General features: G+C 43.7%; 1 protein-coding gene across 3 annotated transcripts in view; it reads left to right on the top strand.

The window, feature by feature from the left end:
* helz2a (helicase with zinc finger 2a) overlaps nucleotides 1-13,466 on the top strand; it is a 192,760-nt gene that overhangs the window by 110,728 nt on the left and 68,566 nt on the right. For all 3 annotated transcript variants that reach the window (XR_015080626.1, XM_086005343.1, XM_086005342.1), the window contains exons 10-12: nucleotides 1,500-5,061; nucleotides 10,339-10,424; nucleotides 13,174-13,311. Coding sequence is in view for 2 of the 3 variants with exons in the window: in XM_086005343.1 (XP_085861469.1) it covers nucleotides 1,500-5,061; nucleotides 10,339-10,424; nucleotides 13,174-13,311 (3,786 nt within the window). In the remaining variant the exon portion in view is untranslated. The remainder of the gene's footprint in view (nucleotides 1-1,499; nucleotides 5,062-10,338; nucleotides 10,425-13,173; nucleotides 13,312-13,466) is intronic.

The raw sequence follows: 13,466 nt of genomic DNA, 5'->3' as shown, positions 1-13,466 counted from the left end.
AGTCAGCATGGTTTTACAAAGGGGAAGTCATGTTTGACAAATTTGCTCGAATTCTTTGAGAACGTAACAAACAGGGTGGATAAAGGGGAACCAGTGGATGTGGTGTATTTGGACTTCCAAAAGGCATTTGACAAGGTGCCACACAAAAGATTACTGCACAAGATAAAAAGTCACGGGATTGGGGGCAATATACTGGCATGGGTGGAAGATTGGCTATCTAACAGAAAACAGAGTTGGGATAAATGGTTCATTCTCGGGTTGGCAATCAGTAACTAGTGGTGTTCCGCAGGGGTCAGTGCTGGGACCCCAACTCTTTACAATCTATATTAACGATTTGGAGGAAGGGACCGAGTGCAATGTATCCAAGTTTGCCGACGATACAAAGATGGGAGGGAAAGCAGTAAGTGAGGAGGACATAAAAAACCTGCAAAAGGACATAGACAGGCTAAGTGATTGGGCAAAAATTTGGCAGATGGGATATAATGTTGGAAAGTGTGAGGTTATGCACTTTGGCAGAAAAAATCAAAGAGCAAGTTATTATCTAAATGGAGAGAAACTGCAAAGTGCTACAGTACAAAGGGATCTGGGGGTCCTGGTGCATGAAACACAGAAGGTTAGTATGCAGGTACAGCAGGTGATCAGGAAGGCCAATGGAATCTTGGCTTTTATTGCAAGGGGGATGGAGTATAAAAGCAGGGAAGTCTTGCTGCAGTTATACAGGGTACTGGTGAGGCCACACCTGGAATACTGCGTACAGTTTTGGTTTCCATATTTAAGAAAAGATATACTTGCTCTCGAGGCAGTTCAGAAAAGGTTCACTCAGTTGATTCCGGACATGAGGGCATTGACTTTTGAGGAAAGGTTGAGTAGGTTGGGCCTCTATTCATTGGAATTCAGAAGAATGAGAGGCGATCTTATCGAAACATAGAAGATTGTGAGGGGGCTTGATCGGGTGGATGCGGTGAGGATGTTTCCACTGATGGGTGAGACTAGAACTAGGGGGCATAATCTTAGAATAAGCGGCTGCCCTTTCAAAACTGAGATGAGGAGAAACTTCTTCACTCAGAGGGTAGTAAATCTATGGAATTTGCTACCTTAGAGAGCTGTGGAAGCTGCGACATTAAATAAATTTAAAACGGAGATAGACAGTTTCCTAGCTGATAAGGGAATAAGGGGTTACGGGGAGAGGGCAGGGAAGTGGACGTGAGTCTAAGTTCGGATCAGCCATGATCCTATTGAATGGCGGAGCAGGCCCGAGGGGCCGTATGGCCTACTCCTGCTCCTACTTCTTATGTTCTTATGTAAGACAGATTTCTAACAGAGACCTTTGATTGTGGGAAATCTCTGACATCTTCCTGAATCCTACTACTGTACATTACTTAATAGCACAGGGTGTCAACACGCTGCCTTAGAAAATAAACAATTGAATATTTGATACACTTATTTACAGGAATGATAGCTTCATACAGAGTAATTTATTTTGTTCTTTCTCTCACCAGGAAAGCAGTTCAGAGTGATGATCATCTCTACAGTGCATACTTGTGAAAGTAGCATTTCTTCAAAGAGTGCTAGTTTAGAGTTTTTCAATCAACCTAGGGTTTTGAACACAGCCATGACACGGGCCCAATCTCTTGTGATAGTTGTTGGTGATGCTGTGGCTCTTTGCTCTGTTGGAAAATGCAGCAAAATTTGGAAGAGGTACATTCAGGAGTCTATTGACAAACAAAGCATTTACCCAGAGGAGCTGTCAATGGAGCAGATTAAACAGGCCATTGTTGACACTGAGAACTGGGCCCTCAAGGAGGAAGATGAAAGTGACAATGATTCTTATTATTCAGACAAAGATGTTGATCCAATACTCCAAGAACTTTTAGATGAGAGCAAGAATGTGACATTAACAGTGACAGAGGAAGGATTGATGGACGTTGTTGAAGGAGAGGAACTAGAACAAGAGAATATGAGTAATGGAATTCCAGCAGTAGCCACTCAGTGCTTTCAGAAGAAACAAAATGTACATTACATAGATTATCCTGCACATGTCCTGGAGACACTGCTGTTAACTCAGCCTGTAAAGTATAAGCGATGTGAGATAGTCATGGAAAAATTTTACAAAGGCTATGCCATCACCCTGGATGATCTTCAGTCTGTACACATTAAGATAGAAGGTCGAGTTAACTGTGGAAAGTCATTCCCTGGTGATCAGGTTTTAGTTGAAATTCTGCCCCAGACCTCGGGCCAAGGTGATCATTCTGGTGTAAGTGGAAAGGTTGTTGGTGTGTTGAAGGCAGGCGATCTGCCGCGAACCTTTGTCTGCACAGTTGATGAATATGATCCACACGTAATGGTTCCTGTCAACAAATGTGTTACAAAAATCTACACACCACCAAGAGATAAAAAATCTCGCACCATAATCCCTATTCGCAAATGTAAAAAAGATAAAATTGTGACAATAGATACTATACGCCTTACTGAAGAAATAAGGAGAAATTGTTTCTTTGTTGTTCAACTACTACGCTGGCGTAAAAGTTTTTACTTTCCATTGGGAATTGTAACTAAAGTACTCCCTGCAGCAATAACAATGGATCAAGGAATGGAAATACTGAACTTGGAATATCAAGTTCATGAGAGTTATCCAAAAGAAGTTATCAAAGAGTTAAATGAACACAGTCGGGAATCTAGAAAACCTTTTGGGGAAAACCGAAGGGACTGCCGGAAGTATTTAACATTCACTGTGGATCCCAAGAATTCCAAGGATCTTGATGATGCTATTAGTGTGAGAGAGTTAGATGAATATTACGAAATAGGGGTTCACATCACAGATGTAGCAAGCTTTGTACCAAAAGGCAGTTCCTTAGATGAGGAGGCACACAAGCGTGGTGTTACTTATTATCCTCCTGACAGAGACCCAATTCACATGCTACCACCAAAGCTCAGTCAAGAACTCTGCAGCCTGCTTCCAGGAAAAGACTGCAAGACAATTTCTTTGTTTGTTGTAGTACAAAAGGGTACAGACAAAGTTGTTGAAGCAACCTTTTCACTTTCTGTTATTCAGTCAGATAAAAAACTTTGCTATGAGCAAGCAGAGGATATCATCAACGATTTTAGTGGAAGTGAATTGAGATTTGATACTTTGGAAGATTCAATTGCTGTAGCCTTTCACTTTTCCAGAATTCATAGAAAATGCCGACTTCAAGACGATTGGCATTATGACCAGCCTGATGAACATAGGTACCCAGGAAACAGACAGTCCCATCAGATGATTGAAGAACTCATGATAATGATGAATAGCTTTGTTGCTGAATTTTTGACCAATAAGATGCAAACAGTGCTTGTGACACCATTGAGATGCCAGGGTTCTCCTGCTCATCAGCAGGTGGCCAATCTAGAAAGTAAGCACAGAAGCTTGATTTGCCTTTCCATTCATCTCTCTTACCACATGGGCATCACACCAAATTATCAATCTCCACCTTGTCAGAAATTCCAGATCTTGTCTTCTCTGTGGAGCAGCCTGATAAAAGCAGCTGAGGATAATGATGTTCACAAGTTGGCAGATTTCATTGCAACAGATGATATCCACCCAAGTCTTGCACCAGTGTCACTAGAACTGAGGAAACTTATGCTCAAATCCTTCTTTGTTCGCTCGAACGCAACACCTTTGTCAAGACAGGGGCATTACTCTCTGCACCTTGAATCTTATACCTGGGCCACATCACCCATTCGCCGATATCTGGATATTATTATCCAGCGTCTCCTTGCCACAGTCCTATGCAGGGGATCTCTTCCATACACCCCACAGGAAATTGACAAATTATGTAGTGATTTCAGCAGAAAGAGTAGGAATGCTTCAAGTTATATAAAAAAAGCTCAAAGCCTTTACTTGGCAACACAGCTTAGAAACCAAGTGATGCAAAAGCTGGCATTCGCTGTTGATGTTGAACCACTAACCAGGTACTTCAGTGTCATGTTCCCTTTGAACCGTGAGGCTCTGGCAGAGCTCTACCGTATAAACTACAGAACTCTGCAGCTGGTGGAGCAACCTGCATTTGATCAGGGAAACCAATCAATGAAATTAACATGGAAGAAAAGAGTCTACTGCTTAGAAACTCCAAGAAATGCTATTCTTCCACCTAAGCCATTCTGTAACCCACATGTCCATACTATTAGTGCAAACACTTGGCAGCAATTTGTGGAAGCAGTCAAATCAGAAGAATTTTCCAAGGTGGCTGCCCTTCTCCTGGAGGAGAGCCAAGGTGCCAAATCTAATGGCAAGCAAGGGCATTTTGGCAAGATAGAAGTAAGCAAGTGCGAAGTTTCAACGATTTCACATTATGTACACATTTCCCTGGAGGTGAAAAACGGTGATGCATTTCAGTTGCAGCTGACCACAGATGTAAAGAATGGTTTCTTGGTGCCAGCTGTGCAGTTGTTGAATATAACTCCAATGTTTGAGATTTGTGTAGAGCATGCAGAAAATTCCATTACATGCTTTTCAAAGTATGCTTCAAGGTCACCTCAAAAGTTTTATAGAGATGCAAAGGAATACCAATCAATCTGGGGACCATTGTGTGCAATGGAATCTGCATCAAGTGCTGTAATCGAGAATGAAGTTATAGTCATCTATGATGTGAAGATAAATTGGACAATGCAGGGTACACAAAACAGAAAGCTGCATGGCTCATTTTCCATTCCCAAAGAACATTGTAAAAATTGGCACATTGAAAGTGCCCTGGCCAAGTGCTATCTGTGTCTCCGGTGTAGGGGCTTGAAACAAAAAGGAGGAAGGAATCTGACCAAAAATGACGAGCCTCTTTGTCAAAGTTTGAAAGGACTTCACATATCAGAAAACTCCTCAGAGCTGAATATTGACCCTAACAGCTACACCTGGGTGGCACATGCTGTGACTAAACAGTTTGACAATGAAGGTCCTAAACCCGACAGAGAAACCGAATTCAAGACAAACTTTTCTGTGCACCAAATGTCCATGGATACTATCCCAGCAGAAATATTCCAGCAAGATACAAAGTTTGTTGTGGAGATAATTCCCAAACTACTTCCTGACATGTAAGTACTGCGACTGGACAATCATAATTGAAGGTTTTCTGTCCCATTTTGTAGTAGTTTGTAAGAATGAGAATTTTGGATTCCTAAGCCACTAGGATTTGGATTCAAAAGTCACTAAATTAAATTTGTCCATTTTGATTTCACTTGCATGGGTACCCATCAAATGTCAGGAAACATTAAACCCAATGTACCTCCACCTCCTCGCATGCACTGTACAGTTGAGAAAATAAATACACACTCCAGACCAAATAGTGCACCAATACTGCTAGGGAAAATAGATTTTTAACCTAAAAACAATTTTCCATAAAACATGTTGTCAGGTATGTGATCTGTCAATTTTGTAATTTAATCTGTTCAGGCGAGTTTTGATATATTTTTGTAACAGATTGCGATCCTGAGCCATGTCTTTATTCTCATCCAGCTGGTCCATAATCTCAACACCCAAGTAATAGCTGTATATCGTAACACAGACAAGATATTTGACATAGTGAAATGGAAATGTTTGCTTCATACACACCAGTATTTTTGGTTTGAATTTGTTTTCTTAATTTATTTCCATATTAATCAGTTAGCCTTCAACTGTGGTTACGATTTATAGCTATATATCTTGCCATTTGTGTGCTTATGACTACCCAGACAAACATGGCCTCTGCCCCTCTGCTATTCATCTTTATCGAGCATAACAGGTACAGTAGCACATAACAACATAAGAATTAGGAGCAGGAGTAGGCCATTCCGTCCTTCGAGTCTGCTCCGCCATTCAGTAAGAGCATGGCTGATCTTCGACCTCAACTCCACTTCCCTGCCTGATCCCCACAATCCCGTGATTCCCCATGAGTCCAAAAATCTATCTATCTCAGCCTTGAATATACTCAATGACTCAGCATCCACAGCCCTTTGGGGTAGAGAATTCCAAAGATTTACAACCCACTGAGTGAAGAAATTCCTCCTCATCTCAGTCTTAAATGGCTGACCCTTTAACCTGAGACTACGTCCCCTAGTTCTAGACTCTCCAGCCAGGAAAAACAACCTCTCAGCATCTACCCTGTCAATCCCCCTCAGTATCTTATATGTTTCAACTAGCTGGAGTGCCCGGCGGTGCCGAGGGAACTCAAGAACCCTGTGCCAGACAGAGAGAGGGGGGGAAGGAGAGAGAGAGGGGGGGAAGGAGAGAGAGAGGGGGGGAAGGAGAGAGAGAGGGGGGGAAGAGAGAGAGAGAGAGAGAGAGAGAGAGGGAAGGAGAGAGAGAGGGAAGGAGAGAGAGAGGGAAGGAGAGAGAGAGAGGGCAGGAGAGAGCGAGGGAAGGAGATAAAGGGGAAAGGGGTGGAGGAAAGGGGTGGGGGGAAAGGGGTGGGGTGGAAAGGGGTGGGGGAAAGGGGTGGGGGGAAAGAGGTGGGGGAAAGGGGTGGGGGAAAGGGGTGGGGGGGAAGGGAGGGGGAAGGGAAAGGGGGGAAGGGGAAGGGAAGGGGAAGGGAAGGGGGGGAAGGGAAGGGGGGAAGGGGGAGGGGAAGGGGGAGGGGGAGGAAGGGGGAAGGGGAGGGGGGGAAGGGGGGAGGGGGGAAGGGGGTGTGTGGGAGGGGGTGTGGGGGGGGGAAGGGGGGTGTGGGAGGTGGGAAAGGGGGGTGGGAAGGGGGTGTGGGGGGAAAGGTGGGTGGGAAGGGTGTGTGGGGGGAAGGGGGTGTGGGGGAAGGAGGGGGAAAGGGAAGGAGGGGGAAAGGGAGGGGGGAGCCAGCAGACCCTCTCCCCTCTGCCAGTGTTGAGAGTTGCGCTGCCGGCGGTTGGAGAAGGCTAGGCCCCGGGGCCTCGGGCACCCGCACTGACATGGCCCAGCCGAGCCCAGCGCCCCGGGCAGCCCGAGCTCTGCAGCTGCCGTTCGGCTGCAGGCCACAAAGCACCCGAGCCCAGCGCCGGCGATGGCTCCGCGGAGCTCCGTATCGCCACGCCAGCCTTTACAAAGATGGCAGCGGTGGCTACGCTCGGTTCAGTCCCACCCCGCCAGCCGTTACAAAGATGGCGGCGATCGCGGGCTGCTTGTTGAGCAGGACGGAAGGTGCCTAGCTCGGGTGTGGCTGGGGAGGAGAGGCCGAGGCTTCGAGGCCTGCAGGTGGGGTAACCCTGGAAGGTTGCGGTGCCCGGCGGAGGTAGCGAGTCAAGAGGAAAAAAAAAGGGTGAAAGGTAGGAAAATTAATGAGGTTAGAGAAAATATTTACAAATTAATTAACTTTTTTAAAAAACAATTTAATTGTGTTTTAAAAGCAACTTTTTTTTTGCTGGAAATCTATATTTGAAAATAAACACGCAGAAAGTGGGAAAAATAAATGAATAGTTAGGAATCAAGATGGCGGCCACTCACCTCAGCTCAGAAGGATTAGGCCCGCCCACACATGCAATGAAATGCCCCCCGTGACGCACCGATTGGTCAACCATCAGGTTAATCCCCTGTACGATTGGTCAACCATCACGTCACTCAACGCTAATGAGCGTAATGTTGCCATTTTTTGAACCTTTTTTGTATACTGTCTGAACAATTTTTGTCTGACCAAAAAGTAAATACGCCTGTTAGACTCCCCTAATGATAAGCTTTCTTTTGATATAACATGTGTGTAGGTATGCTCTATAACTTTTGATTGTATAGCCGGACAGACAGAGAGACAGACAGACAAACAGACAGAAAGAGAAACAGACAGACAGAAAGACAGACGGACCAACCGGTTTATATATATATATATATATATAGATAGATAGATGAGATCACCTCTCATTCTTCTAAACTCCAGAGAGCATAGGCCCAATCTACTCAATCTTTCCTCAAAGGACAACGATCTCATCCCAGAGATCAGTCCAGTGAACCTTCGTTGCACCACCTCTAAGGTATGTATGTCGTTTCTCAGATAAGGAGACCAAAATTGTGCACAATACTCCAGGTGTGGTCTCACCAAAGCCCTGTACAATTGTAGTAAGACTTCCTTAATCTTGTACTCCAACCCCCTTGCAATAAAGGCCAACATGCCATTTGCCTTCCTAATTGCTTGCTGTACCTGCACGCTAACTTTCTGTGTTTCCTGTACGAGGACTCCTAAATCTCTCTGAACACCAACATTTAATAGTTTCTCACCATTTAAAAAAATTCTGTTTTTCTATTCTTCCTACCAAAGTGAATAACCTCACATTGTATCACTGTACATTTTACCTTTTACTTTAATGGTATCTCAGAGGTATGCATTTACTGTATGAAAATCATGTATGTGAATGCACATTTTCTGGGGCGTGCTCACAATTCCTTTCTCGTAACACAATTTTGTATGTCCCAAATTTTCAGAGATTTAGTGGACACCTAGTGCTCAAGATGTTTGAACTGCTCAAGGCAGTCTGGGGCATTAGACTATGTCCCAGAGAGAGTTAGCAGAATTATTCTTGTGTATTGTATGCTGCAAATTTACGCTAAGGACAGAGGTCTTATTTGGAATTGCTTGAGTATGAGCAATAAGCCATTGAGAATGAGGAGGATGACAAAGTTGAGGGCGGGGTGGTGGTGGGGGTTGGCGTTGGTGGTGGGGTGGGGGCCGGTGGCAGTAGCAGTAGCAAAAGGACAGCCAATACAAAAATGGAAATTGATGGGTCAGGTTTCTCACTGCTGAATTTTTCCAAGAATAGACATTGCACACGGCCTTACAGCACTTGTCAGAGTGCATTTGCTATCTTGCAGCTCCTATTTGCTGTACCTTTCATGCTTAGTACATGCTGCTTTAGTATTCTTAGCACTGTTATTTGCCTTTCTGATGAGCACATTAAAAGGACTGGTTTCAAAATGTACAGTTGTGAAATGCTCAGTGTTTAATTGTATAATAGTACATGAAGTGAATATGGTCAACTTGATGTGCTGCTATACTTTCAACTTGTGCCTTTTGAATTAATGCATCTTGGTTCCTTTGAAGGAATAGATATGGTGGCTGTCTGCATGTTCTTCTTGCAAGCCTCTTGGGATTCCAATAGAATGCTACCTGATTATACTATTGAACCTAACGGCCCCAAATCTATGCCAGGAATGTCCTAAACTGCACTTGATATGAGGATCTCCATATTTTCCATAGTCTCACCTCTCATCTAGGAAAAGGTATGGCATGGCATGACACTGGTGCTGGCATAACAGCCAATTGCCTCTTCCTGTGCTGCTGCTGCATGGCCCTGCTGGAAAAGGCCTCATGAGGGCCACAGATTTGGTCAACAACAACAACCTGCATTTCTATAGTGCCTTTAACATAGTAAAATGTCCCAAGGTGCTTCACAGGAGCACTATCAAACAAAATTACACACTGAGCCACATAAGGAGATATTAGGACAGGTGACCAAAAGCTTGGTCGAAGAAGTAGGTTTTAAGGAGCGTCTTATTGGAGGAGAGAGAGGTAGAGAGCTGGAAATGTTTAAGGATGGAATTCCAGTGCTTAGGGCCTAGGCAGCTGAAGGCACGGCTGGCTTCCAATGGTGGAGTGATTTTAATCGGGGATGTGCAAGAGGCCCGAATTAGAGGAGCTTGGAGATTGTAGGTCAAGCATAGACTGTTGGAATACAGCAAGGTATCTGAATCCCTCCCTTATGGTTGCATTTATTCTCCAACTGCATTGACATTGGCTGTTAATGTATCATAGAGCGATAATTTAACCCCTAATTGGATCACATGGAGCATTCACGAGATGCTCCTGTTGTGTTTTCTATTGCTGCCACTGAGGTTTCCAGTGCATTTGCAAAGTGACCAGTAACAGAATTCAATGCAAACTCCTGCTACTTTTAATGACAATACACGCATCGATGTTGGCAAAAATTATGATTTTGGACTGTGCAAGACCAACTTCCAGCATTTGACACAAGATTCCAGTGACTGGTTTACACATTCATGCTCATACACCATTCTCTGTTTAAAAGTTGGCTTTGTTAGGTCTGAATCCTGAAGCAATGCAGCAGGTTTAATCGATATAGTGCCCAATTTTATGGCTACCAGAACTGCCTCTTCTCACTTAGCATTAGAGACTGGAAAAAGTCTGAAGCCTTTTGGTATCTGTTACCACCAGGCTTTTAAAAAAGTATAAAAATCAGGCAGTCATCCTGTGCCTAAAAAATAAAAAGGAAAAACTGCAAATGCTGGAAATCTGAAATAAAAACAGACAATGCAGAAATCTGCATCTGTAAAGAGAAAATGCAGAGGTTATGACATTACCCTTCATCAGACTAACACCAATGCTCGACCCACCAATGCTTATAACTTCTCCTTGAATTTTCCAGACGTAAGGAGGATGCTGTTCAGAATCTTGCTGGCTCTTCGGGACTTGCTCAGAGTATAGCACTGGGTCAACAGATACCTTTCAGACGTAAGTACATTTTACAGATTTTATTACAAATATAAAACTAGCTTTATATTCATTGGTTCTGTGAAGAGTTTGAAAAAAATAGTTTTGAACCAAGCTGTAGTGACATTTCTGCAATTGGCCATCAATACGTAAGTAGTATATGCATTATAGTTCAGAAATCTGTGAGACATCTGCCAGCCCCAACAAACTGAATGGATGCTGTCACCCCCATGCTGTGTGTTTGTTGTAGGAGTCACTTAATGCTGAACAATCTTCTGAACTCTAGCCTTTATTGTTACTTGATATTACGCAGTAGAAGTGAAACTATTGGCCTCAAATATCCTCGGACTACGATCCCGGTGGTTAGCTGGGTTCCTACATTACAACAGTGACTATACTTCAAAATGCCTTCATTGGCTGTAAAGCGCTTTGGGACATCCGGTGGTCGTGAAAGGCGCTATATAAATGCAAGTCTTTCTTTCTTTCTTTCATGTTAATGTTGACCATGCTGGGTTTGCAGGGTCAGTGGGAGGGTACCTTATTTGCATGAGGCTGGTGGGTGCAACCAGAAAATCAGGTGCTTCCTGGTTTTTGTGGACATTAAGTGCATCCAAACATAAGGGCCAATAATTTGCGGTCAGTGGCGAAGCAAAGACATTTGCCGCTGGCCCCGAAGTAGGCTTCCCACAAAGAACGCGCGATCTCTGTGGTAAGAAGTTCGGCTTTTCCGACGTTTATCTGAGATCAGTGTAAGCTAATGGGAAATTCCTAGTCTGAGCGGCTGTGGCGTTAACAAGCTGTCTAAGCAGCCAATCACAATGCAGAATTCTCATAGACCGGGAACCAGGCTCCTTTGATTCTAACTTTTTAAAAATGTTATAGAGAGCAAAACAAAGATTGGGGCTCTCACATGAGGAAAAGGTAAACTTGAAATAAATATGGACAAACTTTTAAAAAATATAAGTTTCTTAAAAATTGTAATTTTTATTGAAATGGAGAAATTTGACACTCCACAAAATTAACGTCAGTTTTTCAGGGCCATAACGTTTGTTTAGCAGTTAATGCATTGCTAAAACCCCAGTTACACCAAATCCAACAAGTTCTAACTTTTAATGGGATATTTAACAGCGCTATTACCACGGAAAAGCCAAAGTTTTTGTCAGTTTCACTGATTTCACTGATTGCCAGGAGAGGGGTCACACCGCAGCCAGTCTCTCTTCTTCTCTCTTAGGCAGTCCCTCGGAACCGAGGATGACTTGCTTCCACATTAAAAATGAGTTCTCAGGTGACTGATGAGTCCAATGCAGGACCTACAGTCTCTGTCACAGGTGGGGCAGATGGTGGTTGAAGGGGCGGGTGGGTGGGGTGCTTGGGTTGACGTGCGCTCCTTCCGCTGCCTGCGCTTGGCTTCCGCTTGCTCCCGGCGAAGAGTCTCGAGGTGTTCGGCGCCTTCCCGGATGCTTCTCCTCCACTTTGTGCGGTCTTGGGCCAGGGATTCCCAGGTGTTGGTGGGGATGTTGCACTTTTTCAAGGAGGCTTTGAGGGTGTCCTTAAAGCGTTTCCTCTGCCCACCTGGGGCTCTCTTGCCGTGCCGGAGCTCCGAGTAGAGCGCTTGTTTTGGAAGTCTCGTATCGGGCATGCGGACAATGTGACCCATCCATCGGAGCTGATTGAGCGTGGTCAGAGCTTCGATGCTGGGGATGTTGGCCTGAGCAAGAACACTGACGTTGGTGTGCCTATCCTGCCAATGGATTTGCAGGATCTTGCGGAGGCAGCATTGGTCGGAGCAGTGAATGACTGACCGCAACTTCAGGATTTCTACGTTAGGATGCGCATGTGCTACATCCTGAAGTTGCGGTCAGTTTCAAAAGGGGTAGCAACAGCGAATGCTGTTCGTTCGCTGTTATTACCCGCCGCAAATTCTGGGCCAAGATTTTTAATATAATATAGATGTTTCACATAGAAAATTCCGGTATTCAAAACTGCCCAGAATCGCCCTAATTGATTTTCTAAACATGGTTATTAAAAAGAGAACCAACTGATACCTTTTTTCTACCCTGGAGTATGGATAATGCTATTTACTTTGGCACAAAATAATGTATGAGACACATGCCTCAGATGATAACTATATACACTACATAAACAGAAAGAAATCACACGCTCTATTACCTGACAACCATAAGCTGTGTTTCAAAATCATTGCCTTTTAAAATCTGAACTTTGGACCCAAATTTACTTCAGCTAGGAAGAGAAAGTATGTTTTATACCTCAATAAAATGTTATTTTAAGTTGTATTTACTAAGATTGGTAGATCATGTAGTAGCTATGGGATTCAATACAATTCTACAAGATTTCAGAGGTTCTAGCAACCATCAAGTTCATGTGCAGGAGATATCTATCCTTATTACAGTTGCACTTTGCCATTTGGCACTTAACATTAGATACAATCGAGCAGATTCTTTAGTAGCCTTGACTCTCCAAGTGTTGTTTCTCTCAATCTCTGATCTCTCTCTGACTGATCTTACTCGCTATACCGGGCCGATGGATGCGATTGTCATTTCGTTGGGTTCGGAATGAACCTCCTGCTTCATGCCAATATCTCGCCAGTACTGTTCACATGGAGAAACGTCCAGACTACACTGAGAAATATTAGTAATGCATATTATTCTCTTTCGGGTGCATTTCCAGCCATTTATTTCCCCCGTACATCTTTACCTTTAATTGATATTTATTCCTTCAGTATTGATTAACCCATGTCTTTTTTAAACAGATGTTCCAGAATCACCACCAACTGTCTTGGACCAGAACAACTACAACATTCTTGGTATGCCAGAACTCAACAGGAGTCAAATAATAGCAGTTCAACAAGCTCTTAAAAGTCCTTTTACTCTTATTCAAGGTCCACCAGGTAAGAAGAGACAAAGTAAATGAGTGAAGCATGTGGATATACAAATAATTTGGACCAGAAAGAAAAGTCAGTTTAATCACCAAGATTACATAAAATTTCACAGAAATTACAAACAGGTCGGTCGGTCCAATGATTCCTTTTTTTGTGTTTATCCT

The sequence above is a fragment of the Somniosus microcephalus genome, chromosome 13 (genome assembly GCF_052327205.1).
Source record: "Somniosus microcephalus isolate GS21.2 chromosome 13, FLI_Smic_1.0, whole genome shotgun sequence".
NCBI lineage: Eukaryota > Metazoa > Chordata > Chondrichthyes > Squaliformes > Somniosidae > Somniosus > Somniosus microcephalus.
The sequence above is the reverse complement of the archived record's forward strand: the minus strand, read 5'-3'. Positions and strand labels throughout refer to the sequence as shown.